This window comes from Macrobrachium rosenbergii, chromosome 6, assembly GCF_040412425.1.
Source record: "Macrobrachium rosenbergii isolate ZJJX-2024 chromosome 6, ASM4041242v1, whole genome shotgun sequence".
Taxonomy (NCBI): Eukaryota; Metazoa; Arthropoda; class Malacostraca; order Decapoda; family Palaemonidae; genus Macrobrachium; species Macrobrachium rosenbergii.
The window spans coordinates 32305103-32326794 of record NC_089746.1 but is presented as its reverse complement, the minus strand read 5'-3'; the positions used below and the strand labels follow the sequence as shown (position 1 = coordinate 32326794).

The window sequence follows — 21692 nt, the reverse complement described above, 5'->3', positions numbered from 1 at the left end:
TAATGCGATTGTATGTAGCACTTTGCTGGACCCTAGTTCGATTTTCTGACTGGCCAATGAAGAATTAGAGGAATTTATTTTTGTGATAGAAATCCATTTCTCGTTATAACGTGGTTCGGATTCCACAGTAAGCTGTAGGTAACCAATTGGTTCTTAGCCATGTAAAATAAATCTAATCCTTCAGGCCAGCCCTAGGAGAGCTGTTAACCAGCTCAGTGGTCTGGTTAAACTAAGGTATACTTTTTTTTTTCTTCAACTCCATCTGTGTTTTCAGGAAAGACATTACCATCTGAGGTGGATAGCAGAGCTCCCCACCACTGCGGACTTCCTGTCCAGTATTGTAGACTTCAAATTAAGACTTGAGTCATGTGGAATTGAGGCTTGTCATGAATTGGTGTGGGCTCAATATGGCATTTGATTGGAAGACAGTGCCAAAAATTTATGAATTTTTAGCGTCATGTTAACATTAAACCCATATGGTTTACAAAATATTGTTAGCTGGCAATTGGTATTGAAGCAACTTGAGTCCTTTTCATTAAGTTTTGCTGTTGCCTTGGACTCTTTTATGTCTGGTAGAGATAAAACTTTTGACCATTTTTCAAGGTACAGTAATTGAATGGGGCCACTAACATGGAAGCAGTGTTTTTCACCTGTTTCAGTTTGACACTGTTGTCTTAGTTCCAGTGATTTGAGCAATTCTTTGGTCTAACAGTGCCAGTCGTATATTGGGCACAATAGGTTGCCAATATATATTGTTCCCCATAATTGTTTAAGGACAGCAAGAAGTTTTAACTACCTTCATGATGCATACATGAAAAGTGATGTTTCTTAAACATTACATGACTCTCAGTGGTATGTCATCATCTATAAATTAGATTATCATCTTTAGTCTCCAAGCAATCAGTTGGCTAATGGGAAAGAGATAGTGTAAGTAACTATTTCTTGTCAGCAGTAGGTCCATTTGTTGTAGGACTTCATGTCAACCGACATTCAGTTCCAGTCGACGCCACTATATCGCGGTTCAGCATTACAGGCAGTGATGATGACAGTGAGGGACCAGGGGATATGCATATGGAGAAAATGCTTTTATTTTGTTTAACAGACTGAGAACTGGTGTTCTTGGGAACATTACAACCATTACATAGGCATACATATGGTCAACGGGCTTGTATGGAAAAACTTTTGTATTATGAAAAGTTTGTCTTCTCAGATATATCTTGCTTGTAAGATTTGACTTTTTATTATTAATATTTACTCTAAAAGGAGCTGGAGTATCATAATTACTTATATTGTGCTTTTTCACTTTTATAATCCAGTTTCTCTGTTTAGTTCCTGCAGACATAGATGAAGAAATAATGGGGTCATTCACTTCTCAGAGGAATTTCTGAAATCGTTATGGAAACTGTGTTCTATGTTTTTTCAAGGGTCACTTGAAGAAGCACTAAAAGAGTCTGTTCTACTCCTGCAAAAATGTAAGATATAGAGGAATATTTAAACATCTTTTATTTTTTCATGCTTGCTTTGAATTTTTTATTTGATGCATCTTGTTTGGAGCTATAGCTACAAAGGGGTGTATCTTGTTTCATACTTATCTAGCAACTTTCCTTATACAAACAGACCAGTATATCCTTGCCATGTATTTTGGTGAGGTTTGTTTTAAGATCAAAGTTTTTATGGAGAGTCTTTAAATATAAAAGATAAAAATACAATAGGAAGGCAACCGTTTAATATATAAGTATAAAAGATAAAAATACAAGAGGAAGGCATCCGATATATTTACTTGTGTTCATTCAGCAATTAAACTGCTCAATTAACCCTTTATTGAGATTCTGATGAGCATTATATTCATCATCCATTTTTCAATTTTTGAGATTCTGATGACAGCTAGTTATAAAAATTTTTTTTAATAAATTCACCAAAAATTGTAAAAAAAAAAAAGCTCCGTAACAAAATATGAATATGGCGCGCATCAGTATTTGTTGTCATGGAGACTGAAATATATTATGATTTATGGTAAATTTTTAAACAGTGTCATAAGCTGTTGTTCTGCTTACCACTCAAGTATACTTTGCATTTCTTTGAATGTGCTCTATAGTATCATACAATGCTCAAAGGGTAATGAATTTCATGTCAGTGGAAAGGCAATTCTTCATACTTTTACAACATATATAAATAAGCTCTAAAATGACACCAGATGCAGTAACATAGCTCAGAGCATAAGGTTACAGAGAACGATTAAAGATAACTATTGCTAGGCATTTTTGCTCAGTCAGTGAAAGGTAAATGTTCTGGCAAAGACATATTTGAACCTCCTTGAGGGAGGTTTAAAATCTGTTTTTGGATTAAAGGTGGGAAGGCAAAACCCTCAAAGGGTTAAGTGTTAATTCCCAGATAAAAGGTTAACTAAATATGTAAGTTTATGGCAACACTTCCATTGGGTGTGTCACATAGTGCCACAGTGTACTTTGTGAGTCGTGTCATGCCCAGCTTTGTAGCGCATGTGTGAGTACAGTTTTTTCTGTCAAAATAGGAGTAAGGAAGAGATTTATTATGAGGAATGTATGAAAATATATTCACTATAAGAATTGAAACAACAACAGAAATTAGAACAAAAGAAAAGTGTCTCCATTGGGGAAGTGTCATGAGTGTCAATCACCCAAGAGGAAACCAAGCAGGGAACATATTTTTTTTCATCCGATTTTGTAAGTTTCAGATGTTTCTTATATGAAGAAATACTTTTACTGCAAAAATCTGCTTTTTAACTATCATAGTTATTACAAAATAATCAATAATTTTTTTTTCTTTCTCCATTTTCTCAAAACTTACTTTTTAAAAAAAAATAAAGGAGCATACCTCAAAGAAGACTGAACCAAATTCAGTGAAACTTTTACAACATGTATCATAGCTATATATCTTAAATTTATTGTAAAGAAAGGTACTTTTGAATGCAACTTTTTTTTTTTCTATGAAAAATTATTTTTTAACTGCAAAATTTATAAATTTAGAGGTCAGATTTTGATATTTCCTTATGCAAATATTTTCAGTATTAATTGTTTAATAAGTGGTAAAATTTGAAGCAAATCCTTTCTATCATAAGGTAGCATGCTCACCTACTTGATAATGAGGCTTTATGGAAGTGCCACACCCCTTAAGCCTACTGTGGAGAGGAAACCTTAAGTCCTTAGGTGCTGTCCAGGGAGGAACAGGTCTTGTGACCAGTTCCTCTCCTCTATCGAGGTTGATCCTCATACCTTATGTTATCATGCCTTGGGCATGATTGTAACCAGAAAAACCCATGTTCAGAGTGCCAGGTCTGGCTTTCTGAGTGGTGGGTGAGGTTTGCCAGGAGGAGGAAGAGAGAGACGAAAGTTTTTCCGGTGTTGACAGCATGCAATACTCTGCTGGTGATGCTGAAGATTCTCTCTGGTTCCTTCTTACCTGCTAGGACTGGTGAAAGCACTGCAGATGAAACATTTGCTGCAAGTCATGGATGGTTTCATCACTTCAGAAAACACGCTAAATTGCATCACATGTCTGTTACTGGTGAGGCACTTCCCAGCCCGAGAAGAACCCTGAAAGAGTTCAGAGGTCTGGTTAAACAAATCATTTATAACTAACTAACCAAGTGCCAACAAAGAAGCCGAAAAATTTCCCAAGATGCTCAAGAAAATAATTGATAAAGGTTACACCCTCAGCAAGTTTTTGATATTGATGAAACAGGTCTGTTCTGGAAAAAAAATGCCATACTAGAGATGATTTAAGGCGATGAAGGACAGGCTAACTTTACTTCTGGGTGGCAACGCATCAGAAGACTTCAAGATAAAATCTCTCCTGGTGTATTGCTCTGCAAATCCACGGGCACGCAAAAATACCGCAAAAAGTTCTCTACCCATAATCTGGATGTCCAATAACAAAGCCTTGCTGCATTTGAAGACTGGCTTTTTCATCACTTTGTTCCCTAAGTCAAACTGTACTGCCATGAGAGTGGGTTTTTTCATCATTTTGTTCCCGAAGTCAAGCTGTACTGCTGCGAGGATGGGATTCCTTTCAAGATTCTCTTAATTTTGGATAATGCCCCTGCTCACCCACTGTACTTCAGATGGTTTCCATCCAGATGTTAACAACTCCACTCTTTCAGCCAATGGATCAAGGCGTAATTGCAAATTTCAAGAAATATTACACTTGCCATTCACATAGGCAAGCACTGAAGGAAGTAAATGACCCTGGTGTGACCTTACGTGACTTCTGGAAGGATTACAACATTTACAATTATATAAAGAATATTGATCCTGTGTGGCGTGAAGTAAGTGACGTAAACATGAATGGAGCACGGAAGGCTATATGCTGCCCACAGTTTGTCAACAATTTCAAAAGATTTAATCAGGTAGAGGAGGCAAAGGGAATCATTAACAGTCTCTGACATAAGTGAAAAGTTACAGTTTGACTTAGGGGAAGAGGAATTTGAAGAGCCGTTTTAGTCTCATTCAGAGGAGTTGACGAATGAAGATTTAATGGACCTTGAAGAAATGCAAAGCACGAAAGAACATGAAGAAAAAAGTGTCTTCCTTTAAAGAAGTCTGAAACAAAATTGATGGCCGGGGGGTTTTCTCTTATAGAAGAAGTTTTGACAATTTTTGAGAATTAGGATCTAAATGTTAAGAGATTCTAAGTAGCAACAGCCATCAACAATGCTATGCATTGGTATTGTATCATATATGGTGAAAAGAAAAGCAAAACAATGCAAACTTCCTTAGACAAATTCTTCAAACCAGTGCCTTCAACCCCAAGAGCCTCCCCACCTCCATTGACTGCTTCCTCCCCAAATGAAGAATAAAGTGATACTGAAGAAATCCTTGCTGAAGACGACATTGATGCTGACGACCTGCCGCCCCCCAGTAATTCCACACCGCCCATCCTTTCATCCATCACCCTAAGCCTGTGCTAACAGTTTTAAAAAGAAAAACAACTGTACTTTATTCTATTGTTATCACAATTTATTTAGGTTGTATGTATCATTCGTATTAATAAAGTACGTTATAAATTGTACTATTATCATCACAGTTTATTTGTATTTTATATAGCACTCATTAATAAAGTATCCTATAAATTGTACTGTTATCATCACAATTTGTTTTAGGTTTTATATATAATTCATATTAATAAAATATTCTATAAAATGCAGTACTAGTATTGTGTTTTAGGATGAAAAACATATATTACTGTGCATATTGACTTTGCGTAAATCAAATTGTACTTACATCCGTAATCGTTCCTACAAACCTGACGTTCTGAGCCTTGATTCCAGTGGAAGGTATCCTAGGAAAAATAAATTAGAGTACCACAATAGCAGCAGACAGCCAAAACCATGAAATACCAGCGAGTGCCTATACACAGTGGCAGCAGGGAGAATTCTGACGAGATGAAACATTCAAAACACACCTGGTGGAAAACAAATATACTAGACACTCATCCGGGCAGCCATTCGATCTTTTGTTTGAGAGCCGACTCACCTATTGGCACAGAGATATAAGCTATCTTTAACAGTAGGGAAGATTCATCCCAAGTAATTAGGTTTGGAAAGTCACAGAATATGAGAGTATGTAAACATGAATTTTCACACAAGTGGAACTATGAAGAGCAATACAGTTTCCCTCACTTTTTCGCGGGGATAGGTTCCAGAACCCACCACGGAAATGCAAAATCTGCAGAAATGCAAAATCCCCTCTAAAAATGCTTATAACTCTTTATCACTGCCAAATACCCTGTACCCTTTAAACTAAAATGCTTATGACTGTATTTTAAAGTTCACTGACTAATTTGATAGTTCAAACAAAATTTAATTTCAATTGAAATAAAATTACTTCCCAAACCATCACCCCAAAATACCCAAAGTCATTTTAGATTACTACCCTTTTACAGTTCTTACTCGTAAGTATATACGTCCCCTAAAATGCTTATAATAGTGATTTACTAATTTTAAGATATTAATATTAATGTAAACAGCAAAATATCTATAAATTGTTTAATACAAATTAAATAAATTTTTAATATAAATTGAATAAATGTCTTACAGAACGTTTGACAACAATCATGTTACCCCTGTATACATAAGCATAGCTGTTTTTCTCATAGCATTGAAGTCATCCCATTTTCATTTTTCATTGGTAAAAACATTTAAAATTATCACTCACTAATTCGCTTTTTTCGTACAGCAACACTGTTCATTCATTAATTACTGTATTTTTATATTGTGTTTGTGACTAAATACAGATTTTTATGATAAAAATTATTTACAGTGTACTTATACTGTACTACTGTATCTCCTATTCACTAATTAATGTATTTTTCCATTTTGTGTTCATGACTAAATACAGATTTTTATGATAAAAATGATTTACAGTGTACTTATACTGTACTACTGTATCTCCGAATAGGCCATACTCATCTGACATGTGGACACTTAATTAACAGCCCACATAACCCAGCTCCCGAATGCTCAGAATGCAAAGGGATAATAACAATTAAACATGTTTTATGTGAATGTTGAGAATATAACCAACAACGGGTATCAAGTTTCAAAACTGTAGATCGATCGGTGAAATTTCTGTCAGGCTTCAGCATGTTCAGTTGTTCCAATTTTAGTATTCATGAGGAGCTGCAATTTAACTGATAATATATAAAAAAAGTAATATAAGAAAATACAAAAACCCATGGAGCCTTTAATAGATAAAAAAAATTATTTTAAAAATCTTAACTTATTCTGGTATTTATCATTACTTAATTCTTTACTTAATTCTGTAAAAGAAAACTATTGTGCTGGCTTTGTCTGACTGTCCGCACGTTTTCTGTCTGCCTTGAACCCTAAAAACTACCGAGGTTAGAGGGCTGCAAATAGGTATGTTGATCATCCACCCTCCAATCATCAAACATACCAAATTGCAGTCCTCTAGACTCAGTAGTTTTTATTTTATTTAAGGTTAAAGTTAGCCATAATCATGCTTCTGGCAGCAATATAGAACGGGCCACCACTGAGCCATGGTTAAAATTTCATGGGCCGCGGCTTAAACAGCATTATACGGAAACCACCGAAAGTTAGATCTGTTTTCGATGTCCTTGATTATACGCTACAGCGGCTTTACAGAAAACTCGATTGCACTGAAGAAACTTCGGCGCATTTTTTTCTAGTTTTATTTTGCAGATGGAAACAAGTAAGTGTATTTAATGGGCACGTGTGTTCCAGTGTAGAACATACGTCTTTTACATATTTATTTAAAAAATTTTGTCTTTTCGCATATTTATTTATTTATTTTAAAAATTTCATTTTCATTCATCATGTAGTCCCAGTGCTTAGCCTATGGCCTAGACCTGTTACTTCATTTCATCTTAATCCTTCAGGCCAGCCCTGTGAGAGCCGTTAATCAGCCGAGTGGTCTCATTAACTATTTTAATAATAATAATACTGACATCATCACTGCCATCGGTGGCTAAAGGAAACACAATTTAGAGATATGTTTTTGTAGGTTGTCAAAACTGGGTTTAGAAAATACAGCTTACCTCATCAATAAAGGCAGTAAATTCAGTGAAGTAAACGTTTGGTTTTGCCAGTTTCAGATGTATTTGTTTCTTCAGCCACAGCTGCAACCTTAAATTAATGATGTATTTTCTTAATATCCTCTCCATTGTTTGAAGGATGAATAAAAATTTCTTTTTATTTATGATTATTAGAAATGAAAACTAGCTCACTATAACAAAACAATTGTCACACAACTCTTAAATGAACATGTATAAGTTACTGTAGCATTGACAAACAGCTGTTTCTCGATTCTTGTATGTCAGTACTCACTGTTGTTTATGCCATTGTTTTTTATTATAAGAAATAGTATGAATTCTTCTACTACAAGGTTGGATGCTCAGCTGAATGTGTGTAGATTTCCATTTAATGAAATGAACTTTTGCTTATAAGCCTATTATTTAGTTCAAAGCTAACTTAGATGTAATATGCATTATTAAATGACTCTACCAAAACTGACACAGGCATAGGAAGCCTAGCCTAGTATAATCTACCGAAAAAGAAAATCACATCATGTAATCTGTTAGAAATGCATCTTGCACTACAGTATACATAATATATGTGATGAAATCATGTGTTAGGACAAAATTTTAAGGAACGCATAATATTCATGGTTGTTCGCACAAATTGTGGTTCTTTTTGATGCTGTATATTTCAGAGCTTCACAGAATGCTTTTGTTAGGAATAAAATCTGTTTGTGTATTTATGGAACAAGCTTCAGTTCCAAGATCCGTGAAAATCCAAAAATCGAAATACAGCTGTCCCCAAGGGTTTCAGATAAGGGATGTGAACTTTTACTATTTTGTAATATGTTGGGTTTTTTATTTGATGGATGGATGATAGTCAAGTAGTATGTATGGAAGAGGCTGTATTTAATATTTTCCAACTTTTTGTGAAATGGAAACCATGTAAAACTAGTGTATTAGGCTTATAGAGGACCACTATATGCTTAAATTTACATTTTTATATACAATAATTAACTTGCTAAGTAATTACATAGCTATTAGTTCACTTTACATAACAGCTTGAATTCAAAATTTTGCGGGTAACATCGCGTGTCTGTGTAGGTGACCAGTTCCGCCCACTAGCTGGAATATTAGGAACGACACAGCAGATAACCTCAATCTGTTCCGGCCGTGCTTGGGTGAACACTGAGTATGGCAGCAGCTGTATTTATTATTTTCCGGACATAATATCAGGATTTCGGTGGTGTACACATCCACTGGAATGCGCATTAGTAACCTTTATGAAATCTCAGGATGAGTTTTTTCCTTGTTTTTGTTGTTATTAAGTTGATTCATTATCAGAATTTTTGTCAAAAAATCTTTTGTTTACATCTAGGCTTGAAGCCGCCAATAATAACCCTGCCCTTAAGTAATTCTTGTAGGTGTTACACCATTCCTCTAGGCTGAAGCTTTTGCATTATGTTTTGTTTACTGGGTCTAGAGTACTTGCAAGCCTTCGATATAATTTTGCCTTGAAATTAATTTTCAAATGTTGTTTTTCCAGCATAAACACTCGCAAGTTGCCAATATAATTGCTTTAAAAGTAATTCATCAATGTTTCATCGTTCTTTTAGGAGGCTAATCCAGGGAAAACCTTTTTTGCCTTGGCTACTTGCATGCCGCCGATGTATTTTTGCCCTCAAGTGTAGTTCTTGCATCTTACACAGATTACTTGCAAGCCTTCAGTATAATTTTGCCTTAATATTAATTTTCAAATGGTGTTTTCCGGGCATAGGCACTCACTAGCCACCGGTTATTTGCCTTAACGTAATTCTTGAATGTTTCATCATTCTTTTAGGCTAATCCAGGCAAACTTTTTTTTTTTTTTTGCCTAGGCTACTTGCTAGCAGCCGATGTAGTTTTGCCCTAAAAGTAATTCTTGCATCTTACGCCATTCCTTTAGTCCAAATGTTTACATCAATGGGGTTTACAGGGCATAGACTGTTTTCAAGCCGTAGTTATATAATTGCCTTAAATGTAATTTTTGGATGTTTCGTCATTCCTTTAGACCAAAGATTTGCATTTTGTGTTTGTTTACTGAACTAGTATACTTGCTAGCCGTCAGTAAATAATATTACCTTAACTCACATTTTTGCTTGCAGAGAATTGAAAGTGTAAGGGCAGAAAATAGTAAGGAGAGAAGGGTGCTTATTATGCAGCTCCTAGATTACATAGCAAGCTTCCTCTTGAGCTGAGGCAGCTTGAGGATTTGAAGTCTTTCAAACGAACTTTAAATGTTTTTGTTTATCAATGCTGTGATATAGAATATCACAGAGTGAATGTGGAACATGCAGTGTGATGATGCATGCTTAGGGCAATACATCTAATGAATAAACTTTTAATTTGACAATGGAGGTCCCCCTGCAACCACTTTGGAAGTGGTGCGAGACCTAGATAAGAGTCAACAAGTAACAAGTTATAACAACACTTTATTGTCGGCCAAGAATCGGTCCCAGTATTTGCCTTGTTAGTATATTGTGTAGAGTACTCGCTTCGTCAGTACATTTACGAAATTGTACCATTTTTCTGAGAAGTATCTCGTTTCTCCTGTGCAAGAATAACACACATCTAGGTTGATGCACAGATTGTGAAAGTTCCTCACTTCCAGTAACCAGAGGCAACCATTGGCACCCATTTCAGCTTGACGCCAGGTCATGCCCTCCGGCGCCATCTACCGTCTCGTGCCAACTCGTGCTCTGAGCAGCCAAAAGCGCCGGAGTGCCTGTGGGCGACTCCTACCACCTGGCGCCAACTCATGCTCTGTGCAGCCAAGGCACCTGTGCAGTAAGTGCCTGAATGCCCAAGTGCGCCCACGGGCAGCAACTGTAGCAGTCAGCCAGGCATGTACAAAGCTGACATACCCTTTTTCTCTTTCCTTCCCATACCATCGCCAGTCTTGTGTCTGGGTTAACAGAAAATTAACCTTGCAAGTGAGTGTTGTGCTGTGGAGGAGGTGATTATCCAGCCCACTGGTTCTCCTAGACCTAAGTCACTGTCATACTCCCCTAGACCTGGGAGGAGTCATACTGAAAGTGCAGTGGAGGCTGGTGGGAAGTCCCCCAGGTAGTTGCCCCCTCTGTCGAACCTGTTGCACAGTCCCAGGTATTGACAGACAGCCACTGAAAAGGTGTCTTGGTGGATGTGTAGTGGAGGAGGCATACTGGAAGTCGAAGGGAGGTCAGTGGAGTTTGCCCATGGGTAGTGGCCCCCCCATCGAACCTGTATTACATTCCCAGGTATCAGGAAACAGCCACTGCAAAGGCATCTTGAAGGATGTGCAATGTTAAACAGCCACTGGAAAGGTGTGTTGATAGATGTGTAGTGTTATCATCTCTCATCGAATTGATGTCTTCCTGAGCATCTGGCACCATCCTACTAGTGTCTGGCACCAGTTCCTGTTCTCTCAGCGCCTATTCCTGGAAGCCCGACACCAGTTCCCGGGCGCTCAGCGCTCACTTAGTACCTGGCGCCAACCTTCAGAGCTCCCATCGTCCGCTCTCATGTTCCCAGCGCCAGCCTTCTAGTGTCTGGTGTCAATTTCTCTTTAGTATTTGGCACCTCTCTTTGCTAAGAACACTGCTGTTCTTTCTTTAGCGCCAGTCTCCGATTGATTGCCTGGCTCCGGCTTTTCAAGTGGCCGGCACCAGTTTCCGATCACCAGGCACCAACTCTTCAGTATCAGACTCCCACCTCTGAGCACCATAAAGACTGCTCACAAGCATTTTGGCTCTCTTCAATCTTTCAAGACGAGCTGACGTTGCTCCCTTTTTAGTGACAATTAGTGTCTCGGAGCCCTGTTCTTTGCAGACGGACTTTTGTGTCCCGAATTTATGAGCTTGTTGCCGTTTTTTTCTTCATCCTCCAAGAAGTCTCTAGGGGAGTTGGGAGTTTGACTTTTGTTGAAGACAGAGCAAGACAATTGTCTTTGGACTTAGGTCCCTCTGGTGCTTCAATGGAACAAGACCTCCTTGTTAGAGATCTTGTCAAGATTTTGAAGTAAAAGACTTTTTCTTGACTAGCAGCAGGAGAACAGACTGGCAGCAGGAGCACGGGCTAAGAAGATAGAGGACTCCTAAGTGTTTACCGAGAGACATCACCTCGGATTGTCTCTTAGTCCTGTCCTGTACAGACAAGGACAGTTGAGATGGGTTTTAGAGCTTTCCACTCTTTTCTCTGGAATTTCAAGAAGAGAGAGCTCTGGTGCTCCTTTGCTACTGTGAGAGCGACACAGTCACAATCAGCCCTATTATTTTTGCCTACTGACCTATATGACCTCTTCCTCAGAACGCAGTCTCCATTGCAATAGTCAGCTTTTTGGATGTCAGTCTCAACTCTCAGAATTTTCAGGCTTCCTGTCTGCCTAGAGAATCTCTGCTTGTTTCAGACGGTCTGTGAATATTGCCCCTTTTATCTTCTTTCTTGGAACCCATGGATGAGTCTACGGTCCTGGGGACTCTGTCATCCACCGAGACATTAGTCTAGTTACACAACCTTCATATGAGTTGGGTCTGCAATGGTGGCTGAACATACATAGATGAAGTAGGGAACTCCCTTCTTCCTCCAAGCCCAAACCTAGTCTTCTGCTTTACAGCTCAGATCTTGGTTGAGGAACCCAGTAGAGGAAACTTTCTGGGTCGTGCTCCCTGGATGATGGATCCTTCTCACATAGCAAATGCTAGAGAGCTGTAAGCATTTCTCATGGGAGCTTCAGTGCTTCTTGACCTTAGTTTACACCTGGACTGAAGTAGTTCTCTCTAGACGAGTTTCATCCTTAGCGTATACGTAGAGGAGAAAGGCTTGTTTTCTCTCATTTCCTCTCTAAGCAAGAGAACCTCTACTGTTAACAGATCAGACTCCATTTCATTCAAGTTGTCTAAAGTTCTTGTAGACGAACTGAGAGCAGGTACTTCCTTATGTCCCCTGGTCTGGCAGGAACTGTGGAGTCCATGGGGCAAACCAGCTATGTTCTTATTTGCCACCTCAAGGAACCTTCGAAGTTTCAGAAAGCACCAGTACAAGGTTTTTGTGCTAGTCTTATTGCTTAAACTAGCATGGTTGTAGATGTCATTCTTCTAGCCCCATCTGCCAGTCTGAGTGGGCCTTTTTTTAAGCTGGGGTTGCAGTCTCTACCCCTCTTCTTGGAGACATCTATGGCCCATTTTCAGATACCCCTTCTGTGCCTGAGGAGATCTACATCGTTCGTGCTCGATCAGTAAAGGGTATTGATCTATGCTTAATTAAGTGCTTATACACAGGGGCCTGGCTTTTGGCGACCTTCTCTGGTCTTTGATGCATCCAAGTGAGGAAGGAATCCAGTCTTCTGGAGCCTGGATATATTCTGAATGACTGACGAGCCCCTTGTTTGATCCCCTGCATTCCTATTCTCAGCAACCTTACACAGAAGACACCCTTCCGAGTCACCTCTGACTTCGACTAGGACGCACTAGTGAGATCCAAGTCATTGTTTAGAGAAGGTATTTTCACAGGGAGACACTTTTTTCCTAGCTTCCCCTGGGATTTTTATCCATAATGAGGATCTATTCAAGCTCTAGATCTGTCCTTTCTCCTTTAGGCATTGACTGAAGAAGAGAAAACCTTCTGTCCAGCTACAGCCTTCTGGTTTTTACATGAATAGAATCGGACTAAGATCACATTCTGAAAGGACTTGGTTTTCAGTGCTTAAGGAAACATTTTGTCTTTCAAGTGAAAGTCAAGGACATCAGACCAGCCTCTTCCACGGCTTTCAGGCTCATTTGTCCTTCTATTCTACTTAGTCCTACTGGAATTATATTCATCCTCTGCGTCTCTACTTCCATTCCACATAGCCCCACTGGAAGTTTAGTCGTCCTCCGTCGCTCTTTCCTTTCAAGTGATCCCGATCATCTAGCTCGCCTGTCGCCTAGTTTGCTGGGCGACAGCTACAGTCTGGCGTCAGCTGCTGTCTGGCACTAGCTATGGAGCTTCTGGCTCATCTGGCTCCCAGGTCGCCTGGCGCCCAGCTTGGTGCCAGCTCTTGCTCCAAGCACCTGCCAGCTCCCACAAGCGCCCGCTAGCTCCCACGAGTACCCACTAGCTCCCATGAGCACCCGCTAGGTCCTACGGGTGCCTGCTAGCTCCCACAGGTGTCCGCTAGCTCCCAGGAGCGCCTGCTAGACCACGGGCACCTGCTAGCTCCCACGAGTGCCCTCCAGTCCCCGATCTCTTAGCTCAACTGGTGCTCAGTGCTTCTGATGCCAGCTACAACCTGACACCAGATCATTCTCCTAGTGTTCAAGCCTTCTCCAGCTCTCTGGGAGAATAGGAAGGTCTCTGTCCTTTTGGAGTTTTTCAGAGGACCATCCTCTACATATGGTGATATGACAAGATCCGTTTCATTCACTGACTAGAATGTATTGCCCTCATGGACTTCTAACTTGGGACACACTCACAATTAAGAGAACAGTTTGCCTTCTTTTAGGTAAAACTAAAGACGTCATAGTAGCCTCTACCTCTTTAGCTTGCATACATTTTATACCTCGTACATCCATTCTACCTTCGAACTACTGGGAATGTAATTTCTCACTACAGGTAGTCGCCTTCACACGGCATTAGGTTCTGACAGAGCGGTCGGAAGTCGATCTTGTCGTAAGTCGACCAACCACATATGTACATGTATTCTCTACCTACCGTATATTATCCATCATATATTATATCCTAAGTATGACTAGCCTACATATACATTTTATATTATCCAAAAAATGTGCATGTATAGTACCTATTTTTACGTTTAGCATATGAAATCTTATCATGCTTGAACTCCTTGATTAATACTTACTTTTATTACTGTATTTAACATTTTTATTATGCCCAAACCATCTGTCTGGTCTGTTTACATTTTCTTATCCGCCATTTGCATTGCCAATCGAAAACACGTATGATGTATTATTTACTTTTGTTTATTTATAGGTTTGAATTAAATACATACCGTGTTTGTGATGTATAAGACGCACACTTTTTAACAAAAAAATGGCCTAAAAAAATCCCCCTGCATCCTATGTACATAATGTAGGCTCAAAATTTAAGAATTTTGGCCGAAATTATACATGAAACGTCACGAGATGCGTAAAATTCGGTGTTATCCTAATAACCTATTAAAAACAAAGTTTATTATAATTATTTATCATTATCACACTTACCATCACCGCAATTACTACTGCTAGTATTATAATCAATATCTACGTTGTTATTACCGATATTTTCATTAAAATGTTAATATATTATCGCCGTCTACAGCGGATCGGTTCCACATTTATAGATATAAACAGTACGTGCTGCCACCTATTGGTGATTATCTCGAGCTTTACGGATAACAAGGCTTCGTTCGGTTCGTAGTTGGCAATTCCTGCTAACATTCTCTTTACGATAACAACATGGCTTCGATCAATTGGTGGTTGACAATTCCTGCTACCATTCTCTTTAGGCATAATAACAAGGCTTCGTTGAGTTGATACTTCGTAACTCATGCTAGCATTCTCTTTTAAGAATAATAACATGGGTTTGTTCAGTTGCTCACGAGACTCGAGCCGTTATAGGAAACATTTTTATTTATTGGATTTTACCCCTTGATTGCATACTTTTATAATATATAATGGATATATATAACATATATTACCGTAGGTAACATCTTTATTAATGTTTTTGTTGATTCTGCGGTAAGAAACAATGTTTACAAATGAATGTGTTGCAATCTATTGGTAAACCTATGAGGTAGCTTTCAGCAGCAGACGAAACATTTGATCGTAGTAAATGGCTGATTGTATAATACATATTTTGATAAATATAAATATGGTAAATAACTTCTTTATTAATGTTTTTGTTGATTCTGTGGGTAAGAAACAATATGCATATGATAACCTAATACTACAGTTTTTACTTACCAAAATCATATGAGCATAGGCTAGAAACCTTATTTTTTCCCCTCAATGTCCTGCTGAAATTGGGGTGCGTCCTATGCAGACATGCGTATTATAAGCCATCAAATACGGTAATTTGTTATTACATTTGATTTATTTGCAAAAAATAGAAATACAAAATACATTACAAAAATATGAATCTTTTACCATTTTCGAACGACACAAACACACAATGCTGCCGAAAGCTGAGCATCTCTCGGATATGAGAGCGCTGCGGTAGCGGAAAAAAGTATCGTACTTCGACGTATTTTAGCAAAATATAAAATTAAATATTATTATATATTATTATATTGTCGTAGCTTTTCGTAAAGTCGGTCAGTCGTAAGTCGCATAGGTCGTAAGTTGACGACTACCTGTATTTTTAATGGAAGTTAAACAGTGTTGAATCTTTCATTGCCTTGAGACCATTTCTGGTGACTGGCATGGTATTAAGAAGGAAGCATAGGATTGTTTTTTCCTATTGTCTCTTCACCTTGTAATAAGGTGTTGAGCTTTTTGTGGAGCCAGGGGGTACATTGTACCTGAAGCACCCACCACTCTCAGTGGATGGGTTGTGGTTTCATCTCAGTGTGGGTGACAATGTTGTGTGGTTTTTATTTTGGTGCTACGCCCAGGGCAAGGGCGAGCACCTATCATGCTTTGCTAGCCATTGGAGTACTTCCTTCGCTGCAACGTTCCCACTAAGTAGGAGGCGACCCATGGCTATACTACCATGCCACTACAAGTTAAGATGAGCACCTACCAGAGGCAGTATCCCAGTAGCTCTCATAGCTGATAGGTAACAACAAGCATTGGTTTTCAATGGTAGCAGTTTTTCTATTTTCAGTTCATTACATAATGTTTTTGGAGTAGAATATGTCCATGTATCCCACCTCCTACCAATGTGGGAATCAGCTATGCAATTACTTGGTAAGTTACTTATATAAATATGACATTTTTATAATAAAATAAAGTTTTATATATACTTACCAAGTAATTACATTATCGGAGCCCACTCTCCTCCCCGCTTATAGACAGAAGGCGTGAACAGATTGAGGTTATCTGCTAAAGTTGTTCTTAATATTCCCGCTAGTGTGCAGAACTGGTCACCTACACAGACATGCGAAGTGTTTCCCGTGAAATTTTGAATTCAAGCTGTCGTGTAAAGTGAACTAATAGCTATGTAATTACTTGGTAAGTATATATGAAACTGTATTTTATTACAAAAATGTCATTTTGAAATTTATTTTTAGTGTATTGATTTTAAAATTTAAATCCAAATATTTTGACATTTACTTGTGCCACAGTAATGATGCTAAGGCATATTTTCTTCTTTCCAGAGGAAATTGTTAGCAGTTTATTTACATCATGATGGTAGTGTCCTCTCCAATGTTTTTTGCTCACAAGCACTCTGCCAGTTATCAGTTGTAGATTATTTATCATCTAATTTTGTTGTTTGGGGCTGGGATCTTACACATGAAACTAACAAAGCAAGGTATGTATTTTCTAATATTGTATAAAGAATTTATTTTTTTAGGCATTTTACAAATTTTTAATGTGCTATATATAGAAATAGCCTCAGTCTTTATTAATCAACAAGATAGTTTCTATAAATTAATCTTTCGTACATTAATACCTAGCTTGACCCTTAGTCTTGTTCCATGTGAAATGACTCAACAAGCCAAGGTTACAGTCCACTGTTTGTCAACTAATGCTTTTCTTTCCTTTGTGTGGCTCTGATGGTGGTGAATGTATTCTGTGCCTCCCAGGATCCACACCAGTTCTCTCCCAGTTTGATGCTGTTTCTTCCATTTTTTTCTGAAGTAGATTGGCACCCCAACTTGTTGGATAGTTGGGAGCTCTGCCCATCCTGATAAGTGACAAAGATTTAACATGCAGTCTAAAAGATAAGCTGGAGCCAACTTATATAGCTTATAGTGTACAGCTGTTCTTTACACTACACAGATAGGCATAGTCTTAAGACAGGTGCAACTTACAACAGGTCACATTTACAGAGTAGCCAAAAAATGAAAATAAGAAAAATATAAAAAAAAGTTATAAAAATTTACAAAACATTGTGCAGAAGGCAATGCTTACGAGTAGCAGTCCCAGCAACGTGCATAAAGCAGGCCACGTAGTATCAAACATGCATACAGTTAAACAGTTTAAGAATGTATGGCTACGTTGGAAGGATTGACTAACAGTTTGATATTTGCCTATCAAAAATGTTTACACCAAAGTTCTCTGAAGCACACTGACATTAATTGTACACCAGCTGCAGTCTGTAGCTGTGTACAATCAAACATGCTTGGTAGTTTGTGGCCTGCCTAACTTGCATGTACGTGGACACATCTGCTTTCATTTCTCTCTCAACACTGTCTTGTGCTAGTATCAGTCCTGAGAACAAGAGCTGTCATTTGCACTTCATTTACTGTTTAAAAAGCTTTTATTAAGCTGCGGTATGTTGCAGAAAGAACACTTTCAGACGGCCAAAAAGACAAGAAAGGCTGTCTACTTGGATTTAAAACGGAATGTGGTTAAGCAGTATGGAGGAGGAAAAAGAATAAGCACAATAGCACTTGACCTAGAACTTCCACATTCGATTGTTGACAATTCATAAGTTGAGAATGCATGAATGAAGCTGTTCAAAGGTTTTGCTTCATGGACTCACCTGTAATTACAAAGCAAAGGCAAGGGCCAGTCCATGAAATCGAACAGTTGTGGATAGAAGACCAGATTAAAAAATTAAACCTTATTACCATCCATGCAAAGGCTATAAGTCTATTTCAGACCCTTAAGAAATGTGCAGTGGTGAAAATCAACAAGAATTCATCACAAGTCCTGGGTGGTTCAAAAAAAGATTCAGTTTGTATAATGTTCAGGTAACAGTAGAGGCAGTGAGTGCAAATGAAGAAGCAGCGAGAAAGTTCATTGATATTTTTGATGAATTCATAAAAGATTATAACATTTACAATGCCAAAACTGTGAGTAATAACCATTCTTAGAATAAACTTAAAAAAACTCCAGGGTGCAGGCAGTCCCCGGTTATCGGGGGGTTCTGTTCTAAGAATGTGATGATAACCGAAAATTGGCGATTTCAGCTCTTTTTCGGCAATTTTTGGGGTTTATCGGCGCCAAAAAGCGCCGATTTTCAGTTATCGGCGCCTCTGTTAGGTATGTATCGGCGCCGTTAAGCAGAAATCAATGATTTTCGGCACCGAAAATTGCCGATTTTCGTCACTAGGCAAGTGCCGTAAAACTGGATCGCCACTAACTGAGCCTGCCATTAACCGGGGACTGCCTGTAAATGTGAAAACATAAGCGTCACCAAATTGTGTTTTCCACACGTGAAATGCAAACATTGTAAAGACGTTTTGGTATTCATCAGTCAACTGAAATTAGGTTAAACTGATTTTATTTTGGACACAGTTACCACAGGCTTACTGCAAAACATATGAAATGGGGATGTAAACATAGGGCAAGTTACAAGACATTGAGATGAGTTGGATTAATTAGTGAAATGAAATATTATATCAACAGTGATAAAATATACTCCTGTGTACTGTAAATATATAAGCATATTAGTAAGTTAAAACTAAAAGGGAAACAGCATGTAGATGTAAACACAGGGTACGTTATACCAACAAGGTTTCTGTGATGTTACAAGGTGAAATGGGGAAATTGATCACAAAACAGAAGATTAATATTACCTTTTTAGTAGATTTCTTAAAAACGACACACCGAGAGCCTAGTCTACAGCATAATATGAATGACGCAGTGGTTAGGGAGTATAATTGATGATAAGGGAACAGAACAATGTAAAAGGGCAAATTGAGTAAATTCTAAGTAAAACAAGTGAATATAGTGCATTTATGTAGTGAATGTTGAAGTTACTTTGTAAAAATATATTCATGGTGATAAAACCATGGTAAGCTGTAGGTGAAAGGAGTTAGGCTGTGGAGTAGCCCACATATACCTGTATGCTGAATTGCAAACCAATTTACATATGTCAAAATTCGGCTTCTGACATGCATGCAAGAATCTAACCCCATTGTAACACAACACCTTCCTGTAAAGTGATTAATAGCATATCCTAACTGACATTTTTAAATTATCACTCAGTTTAAAATATTAATTTCTTTATTCTATTTTGAGAGATACAGTAGTACCCCAAACTTGCGCGATTCGAGTTGCTCGAATTCACAGACGCGCGAACTTTTCATTAGAACCTAACTAATTGTCATACACAAGTTTTTCAAATACACGCAAACATTTGCGGATACTGAGAAACCTTGCAAAAGCTCATATTTAATTTTTTATGTAATTTATAAGTTTTCAAGCTTTTGTGAGTAAATTAGATAACATTAAATAATAAAAATAATAATTTCTCTCTCTCTCTCTCTCTCTCTCTCTCTCTCTCTCTCTCTCTCTCTCTCTCTCTCTCTCTCTCTCTCTCTCTCTCTCTTACTGAGATGAGAGAGTATTTATGGTACATGTATATTTGTATTTGTTTTGTATGACAAATAAATTTTTTCCTTAAGTACTAATTTTCAAATATTAATAAGATTAAATAATAATAATAATAATAATGTAACTGTAATTACAACATTCATATGTGATATGTATTTTAAACAAACAAATATCTTTCCCTCATCTTTTGTGAAGAAGCTCGAAGGCAAAGCTGTGAGCCGTGTCAATCTAACATGACAAGAAGGGGGAGTGTTGGGATTGCTGGTTAGTGGGTCAGAGGTATCTTACATAATTCTCTCTCTCTCTCTCTCTCTCTCTCTCTCTCTCTCTCTCTCTCTCTCTCTCTCTCTCTCTCTCTCTCTCATAGTTATGGCAACCTACTTATTACTGTTTCTTTGTATGTCTTTACCTGTACAATAGATAATTTTAAATTGATCTGATTTTACCTGTACCGTGTACAAACTGCAAATGCGCCATTCTAGAACATAAAGACATAGAGCACTTTAGAACAAAGAGAAAGAGACAGAATAAAGAAGTTTTTAAAAATGAGGTTGAGAAGACTTCTAAAAATGGATCGATGGAATGGGGAGAGAGAGAATATAGTAAACTAATCTTCACATACATATTTTTATGTCAACCATTATTTCTTTTTTTAAGGGTAATGTTTTAAGCTAACTTTTAAATGAAATTACAAACTTTACTTTCATTTAAAAGTTAGTTTAATACTTTGGAAGCATGATTAGGGTCTTATTTAGTGTTTAAATTCTAGAAAAAAGCATTTATTAGCATTTTTAAGGACCATGCCAAACTTACGCAGAAGTTCGCCTTGCGTAAGGGCATCTGGAACCTAACTTGCTTAAGTTTGGGGAATGACTGTACATCTTTTGATTATCCAGATTAATAGGGCCAAGGGCCCATCAGATAAGGGCAAGTAAAAAATCTAGGGTGGTTAAGAGTAGCTTGCTACCCTCCCTTCCCTAACCTTGTCAGTACTGCATAACTTGAAACAATCAGTATGCTTATAAAAAAAAACCATCACACTTTTAAACTGAAAACTTCATGCGAAAGGGAATTATCACAGCCCACCATAGTTTTATCACCATTAGATGTATTTTTTATAGAGCAACCTTCTTATCAGTTGTTCCCATATTGTATTACCATACACAAGATAGAAAATTTTTGTGTGAGCTGTTGGCCTACGGTAGGTATTTGCATAAGTCAAACAGGCTGTTACAGCTGTATTTAAGGTAAAGGTAATGAAACTGATATTTTACTTAACTGAATATTTATACTGTACATATTATTGTCATGTTATGTCATCATCAAAATATGTAAAAAAAAAAATAAATCTACCGAATGCATTTACATGGACTAGGCTAATGCTTACATTCTCAAAATCAGCTGATTAAGCTTACTACCAATAGAATTAGGAGAATTATTTTTTCTTTGCAGAAAGAAATGAATTATTACTGGAATTGTTATTTATATTATTGTACATAAATGTAAAACAGGTATACAAAGGTAAACTATCATACTTTGTGTTAAAATCTCTTAGTTTGTTGTCTTGTCCTTCGTTGCTGGGTGTTATTTCTTTTTCTGTTGTGGAGACCCAGTTATTTTTCTTTATGTTCCTTACTTGGTCTGCCAGCCTCTGTTCTGTTTCAGGGGTGATATTTCTCTCATTCCAGATGTTGACCAGTCTTCTCCTGTATCCTC

At 37.7% G+C, this 21692-nt stretch overlaps 1 protein-coding gene across 1 annotated transcript in view; it reads left to right on the top strand.

Moving 5' to 3' along the window:
• The window catches only part of casp (Fas associated factor casp), a 158458-nt gene that overhangs the window by 85005 nt on the left and 51761 nt on the right, over positions 1–21692 (top strand). Inside the window, 4 exon segments of the mRNA XM_067105473.1 lie at positions 1330–1407; positions 1410–1463; positions 10012–10024; positions 16849–17001. Of these exon segments, the coding sequence (XP_066961574.1) occupies positions 1330–1407; positions 1410–1463; positions 10012–10024; positions 16849–17001 (298 nt within the window).